Here is a 23,747-nt window from a genome sequence, read left to right as displayed (position 1 = left end):
GAGGGCACAGGCTCTGCTTAGGCTGGGAAAGGAGCCCAGGCAGGAGCTGCTCAGGGAAGGGGTCTGTGCCGCAGGGACAGCAGGGAGGGGCCCCCATCCCCCTGCCCAGCCCTTGTGGCAGCAGCTGCCTCTCCCTGCCTGCCTGTCTCTGGGTGAGGAGCTGTTCCTGCCAGCAGCCCCTCCCTGTGCCCAGCTCAGCTCCCTGCCAGTGCTGCCAGAGCCATCCCCAGCCCAGTGCCCAGGGGCAGCTCTGCCTGGGCAGGGGCTGCAGAGCAGATCCCAGACAGCCTGCGGTGGCTGGGAAGGGGGAGGTGTTCGGGGGGGATGTGCTTCCTGAGAAGGGCCCCTGGAAATGGAGGAGGTGGAGCTGAAGCTGTGAGGAGCCCTGAGCCTGCAGCTGAAGGGCCCTGCCCAGCCCTGCCCTGCCCTGAGGGGTCACTCCTTCCACCCACCCCTTCTCCCCCAGCCCCGTGGCAGCTCCTTGGCCGGGCTGAGAGCTGACCCTGGCAGGCAGCAGAGTCCCTGCCCCAGCACACAGAGCCCTGGGGGCAGGACCCTGCTCTGCCCCACAGCCCTGGGCACCCCTGGCTGCACCCCCACCTTCCCACCCCACAGCCAGCCCTGCCACAGGGAACCTTCTGGCCCTGGGCCTCTGATGGGGCAGCAGCAAGTCCTGCTCTGCAGCAGCTTCTCCTGCTGCACCCCAGCAAATCCAGCAGAGCCATCCTGACAGCTCCTGCCACTGCTGCCATTTGGCAGCCGGGAGAGGCACTTGCAGGAACTCACCTGCACTGCTCTGCAGCCAGAGCCTGACCATGGCAAAGGGCTGGCAAGGTTCCTGCCCTGAGCAGCTCTGCCCTGTCCTCCCACCCCAGGATCCCTTGAACCTCCTGCTCCCTTCTCCTCTCTGCCCTTGCTGCCTGCAGCTCCTGCCCTGCTCTGCCACGTGGCCACTTCCCCTGCACTGCAGCAACTGGGAGAGTCCTGCTGAAAGATCCTGGAAGCTGTGGGATGTGACAGCTTTAGGAGATGCCTCCAGGAAGGCAAATTGAACTTTCCTACAGCCAGAGAATTCTTCCTTCAAATCCTGGGAAGGTTTCTCTTGTAGTGAGAGCTCAGTCACCTCCCAGCCCAGGCTGCCTCTCATGTCTCTGCCTTCTCTCCTGTGCCCTGGGTGCTGCAGGCAGTGTCCTCAGCCCTGCTGGGCTGTGCAGAGGAGCTGCTCACCAGCAGAGCTGTCTCTTTGAAGCTCTTCTTGCTTGCCAGGAGCTCCCTGTGTACCAGGAGCCTGGCCCAGCTCAGCAGCACAGCAACAGCCCCAGGCATTTCAGGACCCTCAGGGGACCTTGAGGTTGTTTACATGAGACTCAGTCCCTGAGAGGAAGTTCAAACAACTTCTCAAGAAGTCAAAATGAGATTGAAACACTAAAGTTTCTAATGAGTCTCACTGAGGGCCACAACTGAGAATGTGTCCCCAGATTCCAGTTAGAGCAGAAATCTGCAGTGATGACAAGGATGGACAAGCAAGGGAAAGGTGGCTCTGATGATGAATAAACATTGACTTGTTTCCTTAATCCAAAGGGCCAAGCCCTGACCCCCAGCCCCTGGGAAGGCAGATCCTGTCCCTGCCTCATTCCTCAGGGCTCTTCCTGGGGCACTGGGATGTGGGATGTGCAATGCCAAGGGCAGGACCATGGGGTGGCACCTGCCAGGCTGCTGAGCAGGGACAAGGAGGCCATGAGGCCCCAGGGCTGCAAGGGGCACTCCCCTCCTCCTGGCATCAGGGGCACAGACAGCAGCCATGGCCAAAGGCCTGCAGAAGGTGGCTCTGTCAGGGCCTTTCAGCTTCTCCCCATCCCTGTCTCCTCTCCAGCCCAGGTTGTCCTACGGTGTCCATGCCCTGCCCCTTTCCCTGCAGGCTGTCGTCATCCCCCCGGCTGCCCCACCTGGCTGGCACCTTCCTGCACTGACATCTCTGCGTCCTCCCTGGCTCTTCCTGGGCACACAAAGCCTTGGGCTCATCCAGACTCCTCCTGGGTGATGTGTTGCACCACAGCACTGCCCTTGGACTGAAATTCCTTTTCTCCTTGTGCCAGCCTGGACCTCCCCAGCTGCCCTTGGCTTTAATTATTTCTTTCTCGTGCTGTTTTCTGCTACGACAAGAGCATCCCCCCTCTCTGAAGTGACTCTTCAAGCACTCCCAGGGTTCTTCTCTGCTGTCCTCTGTCTGCACACCACTGAACCCACCACTCCTTTACCCCTCTAGAGTGGTCATATGTTTGAGACCTCCAAACCCCTTTCTTGGAAATCTCTGAGCACTCTCTTTCTGCAGATGAAAACATGGTCTAAGGTAGTCACAGGGATACGTTTTACCAAGGCCCGTAGTGGCAGAACATGAGGCAATGGCTTTGAACTGAAATAGGGGAGCTTTATATTGGATAAAATGAAGAAATACTTACCAATGGGGCTGGCAAGGACTACAATAGAAGAGGATGTCCCATCCCTGGCTTTGTCCAAGGTCAGGAACTTTGAGCAGCCTGAATTAGTGAAGATGTCACTGTCCATGTCCAGGGACTTGGACCACATGAGCTTTTATGTTCCTTCCAGCCAAACCATTCTGTGATTCTTTGAGTCCCAAACACCTTCTCAAAAGAATTTTTATTACTAAGACAGGGATTACCATGTTTTTGAAGAAGCCATTGTAAACCGAAAAGGTAAAAAATCAATTCAAATAAAGTTCCAACACCTCTGTGTGAGAGTTTCACCAATTGGGTCAATGGCAGAGCCTCCCAGGATGACCTTGCCAGTTGAGGATGGGGGATTCTGTTTGGGGTGTGAGTCTTATGATGGGCAACAAGAAAGCACATTTGGGTACTGTGCAAGACTTGTGGTGGGATCTCTTGGGAAGAATCAAAGGAAGGGAAATGGTGGTATCACAGTGGCTTTTCAAGGAACGGGTATGAGAAAACAGAGAGAAAAGGGATGAAAAAGCTGGTCATGGTAAACAGGAGGATGCTCAAGACACTTCCCAGGCCATGTCCTGACACTGATCCCCACAGCCTGTCCCATTTTCCTAATAACTCCATTGCCAAGAAGTTTCTCTGTCTAGGGACCTCTCTGGTCCTGGCACAGATTGTGGCCCATGTTCCAGCCACTGCAGTGGGAAACACTAAGAGTAAACTCCTGTGTTCTTTGGGGGGGCAGACTGGGGGGGAGGGGGTGTTGGAAGCACAAAACAGTGAAGAAAATGCAAAGCTCAGCCTGCAATGGGGCCCGTGGGGATCAGAACAGACACAGAAATCAGATGTAAGTCCTGTGGTGTGTGTTGCCACGGCATCGGGGAGGAACGTGAAGTGGAAGCTGCATGGTCTTGTTCTTCTCCTTGATACCCAGAGGTGTTTTGTACAAACCAAGTGCACCTCCTACCAAGAAATATTCTGTACAACATGCTCACAAAAGAAATGGAAGGTTGGACCACAGTCCCACCCACAGCACATTGCAGAGTCCTGGTTAATAAGGTATAAAATGTTGCCTGACTTTGTCCCTAAGTGGGGGATGAGAATTGGACACAACATGTGCAGGGACAGATGGAGGGGTTTGTCCCCCTGGCCCTGCCCAGAAGGGACACCTTTCAGGAAGGGTTGTGGCCTTGGCTGTGCTGAGGGTTGCCCCGGGCAATGCAGTTTGGATTGCAGTGGCACTGTCAGGGCTCTGCAGAGCTCCTGGCAGTTCATGCCTTTGTCCCCAGCAATGCCAGAGACCTGCAGGGGTTGCAGTCAATCACTTGTGCTCTTTGGGACCCCGACTGGCTCTGCTGAATGGGAGCAGGCCTGGAGTTCCCAGACTGTTCCTGCATCCAGGGTCGGGCCTGCAGTGACGTTTGTGCAGCATTCAATTGGGGCAGTGGCAGGATGGCCATGGATCCATTCCTGCACAAACACAATGGTGCTCCATCCCAGGCAGGGATAGAATGGGCCCACAAATTTTGGAAGGATAAGAACCAGGGAGTTTTGGCCCTGTGGAACCCCATGGAACCAAAGGAACCCTGGGACATGGTGGAACCTCATGGAATAAAGGGGACATTGTGACCCTGCAGCACCTCAGGGAACCAAAGGAACTCTGGGACATGGTACAATCTCCTGGAATCCAGGGGCCATTGGAATACACTGGGGCCTCCTGGAACCAAAGGGAACAGGGGACACTGTGGAACCTCATGGAATCAAAAGGACCCCGGGACTTTGTGGAACGTCAGGGAATCAAGGGGCCAGTGTGACATCACAGAATCTTTTGGAACCAAAGGGAACCAATGGGACATAGTGGAATCTCATGGAATCAAGGGTCCATTGTGACACTGTGGAACCTCACAGAATCAAGGGGCCATTCTGATTCTGCAAGGCCTTCTGGAGTCAAAGGGAACATTGTGACACTGGGGAACCTCATGGAATCAAGGGGCCATTGTGACCCTGGGGAAAATGATGGAATCAGTGGGCCATTGTCACACTGCAGGGCCTTAGGGAGCAAAAGAACACTGGGAAACAGTGCAACCTCATGGAATCAAGGAGCCATTGTCCTACTGCGGAGCCTCAAGGACTAAGGGATCCAATCTTTGCCTCAGATTTTGTCAACAAATTAAATTTAAGGAATTAGAGAAGTGGGATTGAACCACTTTTGTCCCACTGGTTTTAATGACTGGCAAAATGAGAATATTTGTATAAAATGAATCTTTTATTTTTACAAATGATCAGACCAATGATCTTAATCAGAATTATTTACTACACAATACAAAGGCTAAAACTACTAGTAGTACAGTATAAGATAGGATAGTGCACTATAATGAAGCAGTTATTGAAACAATTATATTAAAGCTAGCCAAAAGAAAAAAATATTACATAGAGATCTGATGGAACTCACCCAGACCAATGGTCGTGGGGAAATTTCTTCTACTCAACCTTGAGGAGTGTCCTTGGAGGGCGTCCCCACCCAAGGCAGGAATCTCCACACATCTACCCCAAGAAGGGCTGTGTTAGAAGAACCTGCCTGGATGAAAGGGGACTGGACTTTTTTCATATGAAGTGACTGACTGCTCCTCACAAATGTACAGACCAGTTACCAGCTTCTCTGTCCCATCCAACTTCCAAAAGCAGGATGTGTGTTTGGAGTTGGGTGAACCAGGCTGGTTTGAGCATCATTCAACACCAAAACCATTCCCATGGTGCCACTGATAACTCTCAGATCTCACAGACAGCTTGCATGAGAGCTGGCACTGTTGGCATTGTCTGATGGGATTTTAGGCCTTATCAGGGTAGGCCCTCCTGCCACCTGAGCAGAGAGGTTGGCTGTGAAAGTCCATCCTGGAGATGCACAGGGAGCCAAGAGTTGGGCTCCTGAGTGACATCCAACAATGGACAGGGGGATGGGACTGACCAGATGAAAGTGTCTCAGGTAGAGCACCCGGCGCTTGGCCTTGTTGAACCTCCTCCAAGTGGCCTGGGCCCATGGATCCAGCCTGTCCAGATCCCTCTGCAGAGCCTTCCTGCCCTCCAGCACATCAACACTCCCCCCAGCTTGGTGTCCCCTGGGAACTGCCTGAGGCTGCACTCCATCCCCTTGTGCAGATCACTGAGAAAGAGATTGAACTGCCCTGAGCCCAGTGCTGAGCCCTGGGAACACCCCTGGATGGAACTCCATTCCCCACCACTCCTTGGGCCTGGCCACCCACACAGATGTTTCCCCAGTGAACAGATGCTGCAGAATGTGTTTGATAAATGTCCTGTGAGCCCAGAATATTGGGATGAGTGCAGATTTAGCCCTGCACAACACAGAAATTCATTCACTTTCTCTCTTCCCTCTGTGGATCGAGGGAACTTGTGCCTTCAGTGGGTGACTCACTGTGTGCAAAGGGCAAATATGGACAGAATCCAGGGCAGGGAGTGTTGGGGGGATCTTGGGATCTGTGCTTGACACAGAAGGTGTTTGCCATTGGTCTAAGACTATCTACTGTGCAAAGTGGACTTCAGTGCAGGCAAGGTGGACTTGATATACAGCAGGGGAAGGACTTCTGGTTTTTATTGAGCTGTGCCTTCCTCTGGTTTTGTTTGCTGGCAATAAATGAACATCCCTCTGTGTCTCAGGCAGCTCTTTCTCCAAGCCAAGCAGGTGGGAGTTGGTGCCAAGGGGCTGAAACTTGCAGGTCCAGCCTTGAGTGGAGGGAGCTCAGATTTGCCCGAGGCTGCTTTGAGTCCCAGGGGTTTGATGAGGGAATGGTGGGGTGGGGATAGGGATAAAGTCTATAGGATTGTCAGACATGAAGGGTCTTGATTTTCGTATCTATTCAGACTGAATTAGGAGGTGCCTGGGATCACTATCAAATGGAGGTTGCTGATATCAATGTAAAAACAGGAAAAAAGTAAACAGGCCACAAAAAAGGCATCTTTTCTCATGATTTTATTAAAACAATACATTGACTTGGAATACACTTCTGAGATCTGTCTAATTAACCACAAAAGAATTGAAGACTTACAAGTAAATTATTCCCAGGGGCTTGTCTTGTTAAGATGCCATCAGTGAGAGGAGAGTGTGGAGGAATGAGCAGATAAGGAGACCGTCCCTGGGGGCTGGGGAAGCAGGAACTCAGAGTCACTGGTTACCAGTGGCAAAAGGACTGTGGAATGTGGAGTATTAGTTAATTTGAATACTTGCCCAGAATAAAGACAAGTAAAACAGACATTCAAACACTAAAAAAAAAAAAAAAATCTTTTATTGCAGTGAGAATAAAAAAAACTACTAGCAAAGAGAATCAAATTTTAAAAAGAATACAGAAAAACCTACTTTATCAGTTGGCATTCATACAATACTACAGACAGCTTTTATTACAGTATTAACTAGTAAAAAAAGGAGTTAAAGGGATACAAAAAATGGTATAAAACATTTGCTTTCTGAGTTGCTTCCTGTCAATAAACTGTGCTTACCCACACAGACAGGCCAGGGCTGCCAGGATCTGCAGCAGCTGGTCGGTGCCCGTGCTTAGCGGGCGTCCCCACGGAACAACACAGTCTCCATGGCAGGATGAGGATCGCTCACCCCAGCAGTCCTGACACCCCATTTTATCAGCTCTACATTACACCACGTAGGGCCAGTACCCAGTATAAGGTGATGCCTGAGTGGCAGCCAAACCCCGCCTGTTCATCACCTGATAGCAACAGTCTGTGCATGCCCTGCTGTAGGGCAAGGGGCCAGTGACCCCTGCCCACAGAATCTGCCTCTCACCAGCATCTTTCTCACCCCTATGGATGACCTCTCCCATTGTGTTTCAAGGGTATTTGTGTCCATCTTGCAGTATGGGGCCAAGCCAAAGAAGGAGCTCAGCTCTGATCATGGGGGACATCTCGTTGACTTGCTAAAAAGCACAATGGACCTTTCAGTTCACTTGTGCCATAAAGTTACATTGTACAATACTCTGGCTGGTTTCACATCCTAATATGATTTCTTTCTCATGCCTCTATGCTCCATTGATCACCTAATTCAAAAGTACCCCCCTTACAGCATTGCAGCTCCACGTTGCTTGATTTAATGGAGGTGTTGCTTGATTTAATGAAGGTGTTTCTTGATTTACAGAAGACAGGTTATTTGTTTATCTTGGGAGCATTAAACGTTGTCCATCCTGGATTCATGTTTGGCTGGAATTCTGGAGCTGATGCCTTTAACCCAATGCTGGTGTTGCAAACATCCTGGTTGAGTGATTTTTTCCTTTTAGCTGCAAACAAGCTTTTCCAGGTGAGAACACATTTCTCTTTCTAACAAAATTCTGGGAATTTCTTCCCAATATCTCATCTAAACCTCCCTCTTTTCTATTAAAACCACTGCCCCTTGTGCTGTCCCTCTCTGGAGTGTTGGTGTCTGGTGCTGGAATGTGGCAACGTGAAATGCAAACAATGTGTTCTCTTTAAGTGAGTTTGGATTCTGAGCTGTGGCACAGTGACCTTGGCTTGGAATTCCAGGGTCGTTTGGGCTGCATTCCTGCTTTAGGGGGAAGCTTTCCTGGAGGAGTAATTTGTTTAAATGTAAAATGAACCAAGGACAATTTTTGAGAGCTTTGCATTTAGGTTTCATTAGTCTTAAGTAGTAGAATAAATGGTCTTGTGTGTATTTGTCTGTATAGAATCATGGACTGGTTTGGGTTGGAAGGGACCTTAAAGGTCTTCTCATTCCACCCCCTGCCATGGGCAGGGACACCTTCCACTAGAGCAGGTTGATCCAAACTGTCCTTGGACACTTGCAGGGATCCAGGGGCAGCCACAGCTTCTCTGGGAATTCCATCCCTGCCCGTCCCCACCCTTCCAGGGAAGGATTTCTTCCCAGTCTCCCATCTAACCCTGCCCTCTTTCAGTCTAAAATCCTTTACCCCTTGTCCTGTGCCTCCAGGCCCATATCAAAAGTCCCTCTCCCTCCTTTTTATAAACCCCCTTCCCTGGTGGGGTGTCTTCAGCTCCTCCCAGGACCTGTGTGTGTCTGTATCTATCTTGTATCTGTCTATATTTACAGACAGTATATATTTTAATACATTTATATCCATATATTTCTTCCTAAATATTTATACATTGTAAATATTAATGCACACAACAATATTAACTTTGTGTCCAGACCTACCCCTTCCCCTGTGTAACCTTTTTGGGGGATTTATTCCTTGGGATTTCCAGGATCTCAGTTACAGTGGAGCGAATCTTTCCCACCTGGATCTTTGCTACATCAACTTCAAGGTGTCCAATCTGTGCTGCTGCAACCTGGCCCGTGCCAACCTGTGCTGTGCCAGCCTGGAGAGGGCTGACCTGTTAAGCTGAAGCCTGTGTTTGTACATTTCTATGGCCCAGAAAAGGTCCAGCTGTGGTTTGTCCAACCCTGAGAAGGGCCCACAAGGGCTGCACTGAGTCTGTGACCATCTCAGCCCCAAATCCCCTTGTCCTCCTCCAATTCACACAGCTCTGAGGCAGCACCAGTGTGCAGCTGCTGTGTTTCTGACTGGTTTTCCTCACAGAACCCCTTTCTGTGTGTGTTCCAGGTGCCAGCCTGAAAGGAGTGGCCATGGAGGGCAGTCAGATGACAGGAATGAACCTCCGAGTTGCAACGCTGAGAAACGCCAAACTAAAGAACTGTAACCTCAGGGGAGCAACGTTGGCAGGAACTGATTTGGAAGTGAGTTGGGATTCATTTTCCATCCTATTCCTTTCTATCCTATGGTCAGCTGGTAATTGGGGGGATTGGTGGCTTTTGGCTGACCTCTCCAGCTTCAGAGTACAATGGAGTTCAGGTAAATGGACTGCAAGTAAAGCTTTGAACAGAGTTCTGGGTGCATTCCATTGACACTTCTTTTCCCTTCCCCTTCAGAATTGTGACCTATCAGGTTGTGACCTCCAGGGAGCCAATTTGAGGGGCTCTGATGTGAAAGGAGCCATCTTTGAAGAGATGCTGACCCCCCTGCACATGTCCCAGAGCGTCAGACAGGGAAGAGAAGACGTCAAAGAGGAAGGAATCCAAACATTTGTCGTGACTTTCTTCACCTCCTCCCCTTCCTGAGTTAGAAGGAATGGTTATTAGACAACTTCCATTTGCAGTAGTGCCTAAGTAGACTCTTTCTGATCACTTTTGGGGAGGGAATTTTTGTTTCAGAGGTGGAAAGAGAGAGTTTCTCCCTTTGTGAAGAGGGTGAGGAAGTGGGCTGGTTCTGAAAGCAGAAAGTGGGGCTGGTTTGGGGGGGAGGGTTCAAGACTTTCATTGTTTAGCATTGCCTGACTTTGGAATGCATTTTAATTTCTAAAGCACAATATATGCAATTCTATTTGTTAAGTCTGTCGCTGCAATATGAATAGAAAATGTTATTGCTGTATAGTAGCAAACAAAGTTGAGGTTTCCAGGTAGACAACTGTATTTACAGTCAGTGTCTTCATTCCAGCAGGGTGTTAATGCCAGGGGTGGTCACACAGTGCCCACGGGATGTGTTCAGGTCTCTGCTGGGGTGGAAACAGTGGGGAACTGTCCTCAGAGGTCCTAAATTGCTGTGGAGTAGTTGGGGTGCAGGGTTAGAGCAGCTTTATCCCCTCAAATGTGCAGAGGAAGCTGCTGCCCCTGCAGGGACCTGCCCAGAGCCCGGATTGAGTTCCCCCTGGGAGATCCCTGGGCAGAAATGGGATGTCTCAGTCAATGCTCTCCAAAGGAGTGTGAAATTGCACTCTCAATCCCAGCTGGGAAGAAAAATTCCCCTGCTTCCACATGTCCTGAGCACTCCAGACTGGAGTTCCTGTAGTTTTTTCCTTCTTTGTTGGGAATTCAATGGACAGAGGAAAACACAGAAGTGTCCCCAAAGCAGAGAGAAGCTCTGGGGCCACAGCACCTGCCCTCCCCCCTTATCTCATCCCTTCAGCAGATGAAGAAATGGCTCTCAAGGTTTTCCCTCAATGTACTGTGGAAATAGTCCCTGAAAGCATAATCATAATCCCATTTGCCAGGCAGATCCATTTTGGGCTGCCTAAAGTGTCTGTAAAAGCCTCTTGCCTGGGGCCAAGTGCCCCTTCCACACTTGCTTCATCTGTCTCAGTGTTTGTGATCTTGGGAATTCTCATGAACCTGAAACAATGCCAGATTATCTGTTGTTGTAAGATATGTACCTGGAGAATGTTTTGACCTTTGTTTAAATCTTCCTTGCAAATATAACTGATAGAAAACAATGTAAAAAAAAAAGAAAAAGGGAAAAAATAAAAAGAAAAAAAAAGAAAGAAAAAGAGAAAAAGGAGGAAAAAGAGGAAAAAAAGAACAGGAAACAAATGAGAAAAGAGGAAGAAAAAAGAAAAAAGAGAAAGAAAAAAGGAGGGAATAGAAAGAAGAAAGAATAAAGAAAGAAAAAAGAGGAAAAAAAAGAAAAACCAAAAAGTCAATGCAAATGGCCGCTGACCCCCTCGAGAACTACAAGTCCCAGAGTGCACCGCGCAGGGCGGTGGGCGTGGCAGAAGGCGGGCGGACGGGGCAGTGGCCGCGCGCTGATTGGCTGCAGCGGGGTCTGTGCAGGCGGTGCGCGCGCAGAGCGCCGCGTTGGCTGCCGGGAAGTCACGATGGCGCTGGGACCTTCCTTTGTCTGTGAGACCGGGCGGGAGCGGGCGAGAGCGGGCTCTGGGGATCCCCTCGGGGGCTGCGGGGAGCGCGGCTGTGGGTGGAAAGGCTGGAGGGCTCGGGAGGGTTTAGCGCGGGGGTTCGGGGGTTCCCGAGAGGCAGAGCGCGGGATTGCAACCCTGTCGGGGGCCGCGGGGCCCGGGAGGCCTCCCAAGAACCCGGATGTTGGATTCGGGTCCTGAGAAATTCCTTCGGAAAAAAAAATTCAAAACCACCCGACCAAAAAAAGAACCCTAAAAAAAAGGAAAAATGAGAAAAAGATGAAGGAAAAACTGCAAGGGCCAGGATGATTTTATTGCTTTGGTTCAGTTTTTCGTCGGTCTTTTCCTTCTCAGATTCTCTGCTCCCTTCCTTTACAGAAAGCTCTTCTGCTGTTCTGTGGTTTTGTGGTCCCTTAGGGGCTTTTCGGGGTCCCTGAGGCGGTTTTAAGGTATCTCTGGGGGGGGTTGATGTCGTGAGGGGACTTAGGGAGGAGGTTGAATGTCCCTGAAGGGGTTTGGGAGTCCGTGAGAGAGTTTTGGAGTCTCTGAGGGAACTGAGAAGTCCTGGATGGCTTTGGGGGGGTGTCTTTAAAGCAGTTTAGGGGGTTTCTCGGGGGCTTTTGGGAGTGTCAGAGGGTTTTGAGGGTCACAAAGAGTGTCTTGGGTACACTAGGGGGGTCTCAGGACTCACCTGCTCGTAGTGCTGCTACTCCTCTTTCCCCCCAGACATCATTAACCCCCTAAAATGTGCCCTAGCCCCCATTTTCCCTTTAATCCCCTCCCCACACAGATCCCTTTGACCCCCCCAAGACCCCTTTTAACTCCCCCAAATACACCCAAAGCACCCAAAATCCTCCAAATCCCCATCAACCCCCCCCCAGATCCCCCCAAATCTCCCCCAGCTCCCCCTCAAATCCATTCCAACCCCCCCCCAAAGAGGGATCACCCGGCACCCTGGGACAGGAACACAGTGGGCTGTACTGGGGGCACTGGGGGGGGCTCAGGTGTCCCAGGACAACGTGGCCCAGCTCCAGGAGAGATCTGGGGAGCAGTGAGGAGGTACTGGCCTGTCCTGGTCTGTACTGGTCTGTCCTGGTCTGTACTGGTCTGACCTGGTTTGTACCCCCAATCCCCAAAGCCCTTCCCCAGCTCCCCCAGGAACCTCCCGCACCCCAAAGCCCCCCAGGCCCCCCCAGACCCCTGACTTGGTCCTGCTGCCCCTTGAGCATCTGCAGCTGCTGCAGAACCAGGCATTTCATCAGCAAATGTGCAGGTGACACCAAGCTGGGGGTGTGTTGATGTGCTGGAAGGCAGGAGGGCTCTGCAGAGGGACCTGGCCCAGCTGGATCCATGGGCTGATTGCAAGGGGATGAGGTTCCAGCAGGCCAAGGGCCGGGTCCTGCCCTTTGGCCACAAGAAGCCCCGTCAGCCCCCCGGGCTGGGGCCAGAGTGTCTGGAGAGCAGGCAGGCAGGAAGGGAGCTGGGAGTGGGGATGGACAGGGAGCTGAAGAGGAGGCAGAGCGTGCCCAGTGTAATGTTAGAAAAGCAGAAGAGGTTCTGGGATGGTTCTAGAAAGAGAAAGAAGCCCAGAGGCCAGTGCAAGCAGGCAGCCCTCAGCTTGCCCATGATGTCCCCTCCCTGCAGGTTCCTGTCCTTGAGCCCAGGCCCTGAGGTGAGGCTGAGAAGTGGCGCGGAGGTGAGCCCAGAGCTGTCCCTGAGGTGAGGCTGAGAATAAGTGCAAGGCAGAGGTGCTGCTGAGCAAGGAGAGCCCCGTGGTGGAGAAGAGGAAAAGTTGTGCCCATCCCCGAGCAGGTGCTGTGTCCATCCCCTGTGTGCCAGGTGAGCTGGGGCTTTGCTGCAGAGCTGCGGGCGCTGATTTGAGGGTCTCCAAGTGCTGAGATGGTGGGCACCCAGGAACACAAACTGTGCCTGGCCACAGAGCCTGCAAGGAGGAGCAGAGACAGCCCTGGCAGTGTGGGGGGCCAGGTTGTCCCTGTGCCTTCCCCTGCAGGCCCTGGCTGTCCCTGCTGGCCCCTGTCCATCCCCATCAGGTCCCTGCCCGTCCCCCCGGGCTGAGCTCCCCCCAGGAAGTGCCGTGGAGCTGAAGCTGCTGCCATCCCCCCCTGCAGCCGCTGCCCCAGCCAAGGGAGCAGCAAAGGCAGGGCCAGGAGCAGAGGCAGCAGCAGGGGAGCCCTGGGGGGCCGGGAAGCTCTTGTGTGGGTCAGGAAAGAGGCGCTGGGCACGAGGCCGGGGCTGTGCTGAGCAGGCCCAGCCCTCACATCCCCCCAGCCAACGCCGGCTGCCCGGGGGGCTTGGGAGGGACCCCCAGCCCGTGTGCCCCACACTGAGCTGGCAGAGAGAGAGCCAAGGGACAGGGCCACGGGCAGGGCCCCGGGTGAGGGACAGGCAGGGCCATTGCAGGGCCATGGTGAGGGCACAGCCTGTGGCAGCAGAGCTGCCCAGGGCCGGGGGCAGCCGGGGGTGTTGGTACCAGGCAGTGCTGGGGCCGAGCAGAGCACGAGGCCTCTTGCAGACCCCTGGAGCAGCCTCCCACTTGCCAGCCCCACCCTGGTGGGGTGACACTGTCCCCTCCCTGCAGGACACTCCCCTGAAATTTTCGAGGGGACCTTTTGTGTCTATTGCTGGTTGGTGGTTCCTGCTGGGGACCCGAGGGAGCCTCTGCAACCCCATCCGTGGGGCACAATCTCCTCTGCAGAGCTTGACTCACTGCAGACTTTGCAGGGAAATCTGTGCTGGCAACCTGAGTATGTCCCGAAACTCCACGCTCCCCCAGGATATTTGGGACATGTTCCACCTTCCTGGGCACCCATGGGATGGGGGGCGATTGTTCTCCTGCTGTTGCTGTTGCTGCTCCGCCCCTGTCCCTGCCTTTCCTGCCGCTATCGTGGAGCGGAGCAACCACGATGGGAAAGGGACGAGAGAAGCAAAAAGAGTGGGTGGGACCCCCAAAGGGAGTGTGAGGGGCGGTGGGTCACCCCCCAAGGGAACTGATGGGACCCAGGCTTTGGGGGGCAGGTGGGAAAGGGGTGGGAGAGGGGGGCTACAGGGAGGGAGAGGGGGCTTATCTTCATATTTTGGAGTATTTTTCATCTGAATTTCAGCTTTGTGTGGTTTGGGGGGATGAGGATCTTCTTGCTATTTCTGAGGGATTTTTTTGCCTGTATCTGGCTGGTTTGTGCTTTTCTGGCCTGAATCTTGGTGTTTTGGAGGTTTTTATGGTCACAGGATGCCCGGTGAGTTCTAGAGATGGACTTGGGCAGGAGGAACCCCCAAGCCAACGCGCTCAGCCCTTGTTTTCCCCCTCATCAGGATTTGTCCTTCCCAAAGCTTGGTCGGATGGAGGAGGAGGCTGCGAGGAAGAGGAAGATGCCTTGGGCCCCCCAGGCAGGTGAGGAGGAAGTCAGTGTCCCTTTGGGCGGGTGTTGTGCTGGCTCTGTCAGCCCAGCATGGCCCCGGCTGCAGGACAACCCCGCTGGCGCCGCCGTCCTGCCGGGGCCGGAGTTGGGGGGATGTCCTTGGCCTTCCCTGTGGGCCGGAGGCAAATCCCCTGCCTGTCCTTCTTGCTTCCTGCCCCAGGCCCCGAGGTGAGGAGGGAGAGCGCGGAGGACAAATCCCCCCGTGAGACCCTGGTGGGAGAGGCCGTTTTGAAGGGCTCCCCGGCGCAGGAAGGCAGCGGGGAGGAAAAGGGCCGGAGATCCCCCCGCAGGAGGGGCTCCAAAGCCAGCCCAGGGTGCTCTGAGGAGGAAAGAGCCAGCCTGTGCTGGGAAGGCGGCCAGAGCTTGAGGGGGAGCTCTGACCTGGTGGTCCCTGAGCAGCCTCCCAGCAGGGAGAAACCCTTCAGATGCTTGGAATGTGGGAAGAGCTTTGGGAAGAGTTCCTACCTCCTCAGCCACCAGCACATCCACACTGGGGAACGTCCCTACACGTGTAGGGAATGTGGGAAGAGCTTCAGGGACAGCTCCAGCCTTATCCGACACCAGCGCATCCACACTGGGGAACGGCCCTACATGTGTGGGGAATGTGAGAAGAGCTTCCGCCGGAACTCCCACCTTATCCAACACCAGCGCATCCACACTGGGGAACGTCCGTACACGTGTGGGGAATGTGGGAAGAGCTTCAGCCAGAGCTCCATCCTTTGCATACACCAGCGCATCCACACTGGGGAACGGCCCTTTAAGTGCTTGGAATGTGGGAAGAGGTTTCAGACCAGCGGGCATCTCCTCCTGCATGAGCGGACGCACACGGATGAGAGGCCCTTCCGCTGCACCGACTGCGGGAAGGGCTTCAGGTACAACTCCAACCTCATCAGCCATCGGCGCATCCACACCGGGGAGAGGCCCTACAAGTGTGGGGAGTGTGGGAAGAGCTTCACCCACAGCTCTACCTTGACCCAACACCAATGGACCCACCAGTAAAGGGAAGCCCTATCAGTGCCCCGACTGCGGGAAGAGCTTCGGCCGTAGGACTGACACGCAAAAAAAGGTTTCAAAAGGTCTTCAGGATTTTGAGTATCTGCACTCCAACTTCAGTTTATTCTTTTGAATATGTGTAAGTTTAACCTCATTTTAGTCTGAAAGCCAAATTCACCACTACCCCATTCCCTGATAACCGTGGGCTGGTTCTGACAAGTGAGGCAGAAATTACCCACTGCCCAGCAAAAACCAGTGGGGCCAGCCAGTGGTCTCTGCCCTGGCAGCCCAGTTTCCCCAGTCTCATCTCAAAATGACCAGTTACACTGAAGCAAAGAGCACTGGAACCAGTGCAACAAGCCCCAGTCTGACTTTCACACCTGCCCACGTGTCCTGTTTTCTGCTGCTCTACAGACTTCCTTGTTTAAAATACAATGGAAAAATAAACAGTTTTTGGGGTGGTTTTGCTTTTGGGCTCGGGTGGTTTTTTCCCCCCACTGTTCTCATTAACCTAATTTCAAATCTATTTTGGTGTTTGAAGATTAATTAAAATTTTGAATGAGGTTTTAATGTTAATGCCTTGACCAAAGTATCAAAACATGAAAAATAAAAAAAACAAACCACAAAGCTGTCCATTTTTGTCACAATCAAACACTCAGAAGTACTAACATAAGCACAGTGAAAACCCCATAAATAAGACCATTAAAATAATTTTAATATTTATATATTAATATATTTTTACTAAGCTTAACATAAGGAAATTTAATTCATGACATCAGCTTTCCCCACCTCTCAAAAAGGTAATTTAGTTACATCTTAGTCACCCTTGAAAGGCTCTTTCCAGTTGGGTTGGCCTCTGCCTTAGACACTCATGAGATCTACCAAAACCAACTTAAGGGCAAATTTCCCTACCAGGTTCAACTGCATTGGTTGTACCAAAAACTTTGCAAGTAACCCCACAACTTTCATCTTAAACTCTTTTCTCAACCTTGTATAATTAGCAGTAAACAGACCTGATAATGTGTTATAATTAAGAATTTCTTGTTCTCAGAGTTATTCATACACTAAAAAGATGCCACAGGAACGGCCAAAATATTAATAGCAACTTCTACACTTTGGAAATGTACATTTGGTTTAAAAGATTTCACGGTGGTTGTTTCCTTAGGAATTCAGGCACATTTTACTGACAAGTTTCAGTAAAGTTACAAGAACATCTTTCTCCACCAAGACACATGCAGTGATCCTAACCTGAGGTAGGCACTGAAAAGCCCAATTTTTTTCTTAGCTGTCACGAGTCTTTCATTCCTTCTGCCACATCAATTAGGCATCAGCCCATTTTTGAAGCTGCTGTTCTCTGCCAGCTCCTGGTTTGGTTTCCAAGCCCAGTATTCTTGCCACAATAAAATCAGGGACCTGGGCAGTCATGTCAGAATGACAAAGAGTACTGACCCTCCCTGCCAAGGGAGACAAACCATTCCCAACCTCGACCAAAGGGTCAAGGCAACGATTCTGAAACAAAATTTACAAAGTTTTTCTCTTCAGTTCTTTGCTGAATGCCTTTTTTTTTTAACATTTATTTTATTTAAAATTTTTTTATATATTTATGTTTTTACATCATATATTTATTTTATATTTTATATTTATTTCATATTTATATTTTTAATATTTATTTTTTATATTTTTATATTTAAGGTGTAGGAATTTGAATTTATATTTGGGTACCATTTTATTCAAACATTTATTTTATTTAAACATTTTTTATACCTTTATGGTTTTTTAATGTATTTAAGGCGTAGGAATTCGAATTTATATTTGGGTACCATTTTATTCAAACATTTATTTTATTTAAACATTTATTTTATTTAAACATTTTTTACGTATTTATATTTTTTAATATATTTAAGGCAAAGGAATTTGAATTTATATTTGGGTACCATTTTATTTAAACATTTATTTTATTTAAACATTTGTTTTATTTAAACATTTTTTACGTATTTATATTTTTTAATATATTTAAGGCATAGGAATTTGAATTTATATTTGGGTACCATTTTATTCAAACATTTATTTTATTTAAACACTTTTTATATTTTTATTTATATATTTTTAATATATTTAAGGCATAGGAATTTGAATTTTTATTTGGATACCATTTTATTTAAACATTTATTTTATTTAAACATTTTTTACATATTTATATTTTACCACCATCAGATGTTCTGTAAGCACAGCAGTCAAAGCACAACTCATGTAGGTTTGGGTATTTTTAGCTAAGGCTGTTTGCCAGGTTTCTCACATTTAGAGAGGAATTCCCGGTAAGATGTGACTTTATTCACAGATGCACTCTTTTTTGGGTGGTATTTTGAAATAATAAAACTTTATTGCCTTAAGCAAAGTATGTCAACTGCAATAAAGCTCCTGGTGTTTTCAAGTATTTTCCTTCTTCTCTTAAACAAGTGGAAAATGAAAATCGGTGCTTCAACTAAACATTCTCTATGCTAACCAGAGAGGGCAATACTGGATCTTTCAGGATCCACACATTTGGATGCTTTTGCAATTGGTGTTTGAAGCAACTTCTTTTGTAGACAACTGTTTCACTAAGTAAATTAAGGCTTTCACATTCAGCCCCTTCCTTTAGGTAAGGATTATAAACCAGAAAAGGAGGGAAGAATTACTCGGGGTGGAACTGAAAGGCCAAAGTCCTACCCAAGAAACCAGATGTGACAACAGCTCATTTACAACCCAGTGAGAAAACAAACAAAAATGCACCCAGAAAGATTCAGGAGTCATGTGAAGATGAATATAAAAATGGAACATGAGTCACGTGTTTTAGAGATTCGAGCAGATGACTGGGGGCTAGAAAGGCGTCAGTGGATAGCACAGGAAGAGTTTTGAGGAAGAGCTGGAAGGAGAAACCTGGCAAGAAATCTGCTGTTCTACACAGACCTGCAGTGGGAAAAACAGTTTAAGACTTCTGAAGGAACAAAGTAATAAAACTCACAGAGCTCAGGAGTAGAAGAGATTAAATACTTGCCAAAAAGCATCAAAACTAAGCTCATGGACACGCATTAAAAACTGAATTCCTCCAATTCATGGAGGAATTTTTGCTTCAGGACTGAACTCGGTGATAAAACTGGTCCAAAGTCACAAAATGTGCCAGGGACAACAAAAGGTCAAGATCAAATTCCTTTTAGTGAAGGAAAACTGGAAAAGATTCTGTTCCTGTATTCATCCAGTGGAGATGACTAATTTTTTAATTATTAATTTTAATTTTTCTACTCAAGCCTGCCAATTTTTTTTTTTTTTTTTTTTTTTTTTTTTTTTACTATATGAGGAATAATTTGAAGTCTATCAGCTCACAGTTTAATATAAAAAACACCAAAACCAAACATACAGAAAACTGTCCTGGCATTACAGATCATTTTGTGCAAAGCCAGACCTTTGTGAATGAAAAACAGCAGCAGAACAACTGTAGAACAGGAGACAGTTACTGACTGTATTCAACCAAAAGCTGCAGCCAGTTCAATGTTAGAGCCTTGTCTACTTCATCGGGTGTTTTCAAAAAGCTAAAAAGTAAATGTTATTTGGAAGAACAACTTACCAGTCCTTTGACCAAGAGCAGCTATTTTGCTTACAGTGAGCAAATCAATTCCCCCACACATCTGCAGGGAAAATGGGATACTAAAACACTTGAATTAAAATTAAAAATAATAAAGAAATCCTAAGGACCAAGCATTAGCCTGTGAGTATTACACAAGTCCCATCCCTGAATGAAAAAAAAAACCAAACAAACAAGCATTAGAGATGACAGCATATGCTACAAAAGACATTTTATAAAAAACTTTCAAGTATCACCAGGGAATGTGTTATCAAAGAACCTGTGCAAACCAGCCAAGAAATTCAGGCCCCGTCCTGTACACAAATCCCTTGAGAAATTACCACCAGACAAACACAGATAACCATATATTGCTCTTACAAGAAAAGACAGCTCCAAAGAGCTCAGAAAAGTAAACAAGGGACAGGTAAAACTGCCTTTATTGTAATACCTGTTCAGCACAAACAGCATCAGGGCAATCCAGGAAAGGTGCAGACCATTATGACTGAAGTGCTCAATTTTGTATTTAGCATGGAACATGCAGGTCAGCCAAGATCTGCTCCTGACACTGCAGGGTTTAATTTTAATCTTTAATTTTGCTGTTTTTTGAAGAGCAGGTCAGTTAAAAGTTGCAGCTTTAGACATTTGAGGATTTAACATCAGGAACACAAGTCTTGGGTCTCACAGGCTCAGTCCCCTCATTATCCTCAGGCTGGTCTTGCCTTCATTGTCACAGACTGTGCAATATCTCAACTCCCTCCTCCCGCCGCCGGCACAACATGGCCGCCCGCTCACTGCTCAGGGAGAGGCGGGAGCGGCCACCGCCCCCTTCCACTCCCACCAGGCCGGGCCGAGCCCACCTCCGCCCGCCCCAGCCCAGCCCCGACCCTGCTCGGGCCGACACCTCCTTCTCTGCCAGACCCTTCTCCAGACATCTCTTCGTACCCTCGCCTGCCTGCACGGCGAGGTTCAGCCCCCCCGAGGTGGCTGCTGGCGCCCCGCATCTCGCTTGCTGCCATTCCACAAGCAACGCCTCTGTTCTCATCAGCCCTTGACGTGGCCTGGCCCAGGGGGAGCTCACCCACCAGGCTCACCACAGAGAGCGGGGCCACAAACCCCTCTCCTCTGATCTGAGTACACACCCTGTGTTGGGCACCCTCAGCTCCTGAGGGACGGAGCCACAACAACCCCACACCCGCCCCTCTGCCACATCAGTCCCAGCCCTCGTTACCGCTGCTCAGAAACAGCACAGACACCTAAAGAAAACTAGGTGTCCTACTTTTTTTAGCCAACGCCATAGAGACTGCCTGGCATGCCAGTGTCACCAGGACACTGTCTCCTATTTTGACTACAGCCATGGAAACCACTTCAGGTATCAGCAGGATGGAAGGGCATCCCCCCCATTCCTCATCACTGCCATCAGTGCTGTCCCCAGCCCCAGCTATGTTGTTCCTGTGCCAGAAGCACACCCAGCAAACATGACTAGAATTAATATTTACATACTTCAGCAGTCACTGTAAATTATATACATGCCTTTGCCTTCTTTCATTTGCCCAGCTTACTCCATTAAAACCAGAAATTTTCCCATTCTTCCTTTTTCATACTAACAATGTGAGTAGTTATGGCAGAATTTAACCAACAATGTTCCAAGTGATTATGGAAGGTCTCAGGAGCCAATCTGGCTCTTGAAATCACACAGCTGGACTTTTAGCAGTGCTCTCCTGAGCTGGGTCCTGGAAAAGCCTCAGGGAGGTGGTCAGCTGAAAAGAATCAATCACTATGACTGAGCCAAGAGCTGTATTTCCTTTGAAACTACAGAGAAAAGCTGACCTCGTATATAGGATAGCAGGGGATATCTACTGCTTGTAGACAGTGGGACAAGGTGTTACCATTTCAAAGACGAGATGGTGGGGGCCCACATAAAGGTACTCCCTTTACAAAAAAAACCACTCGCACCCAATGTTATGCCTCCAACGCTCCTTTATTTTTTTGGAACAGTGTGTCTACTAATAAAGATTTGTGGGCTTTGGGGTTTTAGGGTCAACGTAGCATAATTTTCTGCATCGTTGGGGCCCGTTGCTAGGGGCTGGTTCCACATCCACAAGGGCTGGAACACTGCTAGGCGTCAGGTGGTGTGTCACAGGGGGGCCCTTTGTGACATCCCATCACAGCACACGTGGTCAGCACAGCCCCAGTGCCAGCACCATTGTCCGGCAGGACAGCGACGTGACAGGACGGGAGCACGGAGCTGGCGAGGATCTTCTGAGCACAGCTCCAGGCTTTCCCTGTTGACTCGTAGTGCGACGGTTTTTCCGTGAAGATTCCCACTTCCCCTTTCCCTACTTCTAGTAGTTTTCTAGAAAACTACTTCTACTACTTCTAGTAGTTTTCTAGTAGGATGGAGCAGACACCCCCCAGCAAGCCCAGGGTGGCCTGGGCGGAGGAGGGTGCTGCCCAGAAAAGCGGCTCTCCAGAAGAGCCCCATGAGGTGGCCTGGGAGGAGGAGGCTGCTGCCCAGAAAAGCTGGTCTGCAGCAGAACTCTCCCAGTGGATCCTGGTGAACCCACCGCAGATGGGGACGGGTGAGTGAGGGGACTGGGCAGGGCTGGGGCTCTGCAGCGCATCCTGCAATGATCCTCCCTGCTCTATCCCTCTCTTAGATGTCAGCTTGTTCCCCCTGTCCAGAGAAGAACAGGAAGTGGTGGACTCCATCCAGGCCCTTGACAGCCCCAAAGAGGTAAGTGTGGCCAGTTGGACGGCAGCTGTGCCAGCATCTAAGGCAGGGGCTCTGCTGCTGGGCTGCTGGAGGGGTGCTGGCTGGGCAGAGCTGCTGCTCCCGCAGGCCACTGCCCCTCAGGGCTCCAGTCTCGCTGGCCACGTTTCCCCCTCTCATGCTCCCTGTTTGTCTCTCTGTCCTCCGGCTGCCAGAATCTGGTCCACAAGACCAGCTTTCTTCAGAAAGTTGTGCGCCTGTGCAGAAGCACCACTGGCAGTGGCTCATCCCAGCGCTTGGTCCACTTCTGCCGCAGATATGAGGTGGTCGAGAGGATTCAGGTGAGGGGACGCTCGGTGCTCTGGGGAAGGGGGCAAGGCCCCTGGCTCTGGCACCCTGTGAGGGCTAGGCTCTGGTGGCACTGGGTGCTGGCAGCTGCCGGGTCCCAGCTGCGTTGTGCTCTGCAGATGCTGCTGGACGCTGAGTCCTGTATCAACGAGCGTGCCGAGGACGACCGCGACAGGGATCTGATCCAGCAGATGAACCACCGCGAGCGGGAGATGAAGCACACAGAAGTGCGGAAGCTCGCCCTCTTTGCCATTGAAAGATTGAGGTACCCGCTCATCACTGCCAGGGACCCCTTCCCCAGAGGACCTCCGCCCCCTGCACAAGGCCTGGAGGCGCTTCCCCCGGCACCATTGTCCACTTGGGCCCTTCCTCTTTGCAGCGCGGTGAACGAGGTGCTGGAGGGCAAAACGAGAAGGCTCCTAGAAGCCTGCTTCAGAGCTGTCCTCTTCCTTCCTAAATGGGACACCTATGTATGGGATGGATATGAGCGCAGGAATCAGGTAAGTGCTGGCTGAGCTCCAGGAGCCACCAGTCCCTCTGGGCAGCTCTCTGGCCATCCTGCGTGTCACGTAAGATACGCAGGGATCCCCAGAAATGCCAAGGCAGTGGAAAGAATGCAGAAAGTTTATTTAGAAGGACAGAACCCGAGAAACATAAGAGTGTGGTTTGCGCACCAGGCCTCAGGGAGAAAAAGGCACCTCCTGTTTTCTCCTTCCAGTTTTTATTCTCTCTGCTCCCTGATCTCTCTCCGCTGGAATGCAAAGGCCTGTGGCATCTGCTGTCTGCTCACAGTAGACTGCCTGCTTTTAGGTCTCTCCTGGGCAGCGTGGGTGGCTCTCCTTCCTGGCACTGGGAGCTCAGGTGCATCTCCTGGGGGTGAAGAATCACTGCCAGCGCTCTCTGTCCTCCTTGCAGACCGTGCAAGCCCTGGACCCCATGCTGACGGCAATCGTGCGGAACACTCCTCCCTCCAGACTGGGCGAGGAGCTGCAGAACATCTTGCAGGTCTGGCCTGTGCAAAGAGTGGCAGTCCCGGGGCTGTTCCTCACCCTGTGGGGCAGGGGTTGCCCACTCCTGGGTGGGTGGTCTCCAGACAAGTGCCACGGTGGCAGAGCACGCTGTGGGGACAGTGCCCTCCTCCTGTGTCACCAGGCTCTTCTGGAGCACAGAGAGTGGCACCTGCCTTCCTGCCTGGCCCATAAGGGAGCCCAGGGGCAGGAGCCCTGCTCCAGGCTTTGCTGGGGCTCAGAGGAAGCCTTGAGGGACAGTGCAAGTCCCACCCAGGAACCGAGCTGCTGCTGCTGCTGCTGCTGCTGCTGGAGCGGGTGTCTGCTCCGGGGGCTCACCAGCAGCTCCTCTTTGCTCAGGTGCTGGTGGACTTTGCCAGATATGATATTGTCACCGTGTGGGAAGAAGCCATGGAGAGGATTTACACGCTGTGCAGATGGTTGAACAGCTATTCCCAACGGCAGGTAAGGCCCAGGAAGCCTCCAGCCAGGCTGTGCCCCTGCCCTGCCGCTCTC

General features: G+C 50.7%; 1 protein-coding gene and 1 pseudogene across 1 annotated transcript; both read left to right on the top strand.

The window, feature by feature from the left end:
* The window catches only part of LOC127474809 (uncharacterized), a 1,721,191-nt pseudogene that overhangs the window by 1,317,198 nt on the left and 380,246 nt on the right, over positions 1–23,747 (top strand).
* On the top strand, positions 8,931–9,852 carry LOC127474940 (BTB/POZ domain-containing protein KCTD9-like). Its single transcript, XM_051796274.1, has 2 exons — positions 8,931–9,189; positions 9,382–9,852. The coding sequence occupies exons 1-2, from the start codon at positions 9,079–9,081 to the stop codon at positions 9,568–9,570; spliced, it is 300 nt and encodes a 99-aa protein (XP_051652234.1). The 5' UTR covers positions 8,931–9,078; the 3' UTR covers positions 9,571–9,852.

This window comes from Manacus candei, unplaced genomic scaffold, assembly GCF_025592945.1.
Source record: "Manacus candei isolate 608988 ecotype Guabito, Panama unplaced genomic scaffold, ASM2559294v1 h1tg000045l, whole genome shotgun sequence".
NCBI classification, from domain to species: domain Eukaryota; kingdom Metazoa; phylum Chordata; class Aves; order Passeriformes; family Pipridae; genus Manacus; species Manacus candei.
Note: the sequence above shows the minus strand (reverse complement) of the source record. Positions and strands in the feature narration are given on the sequence as shown.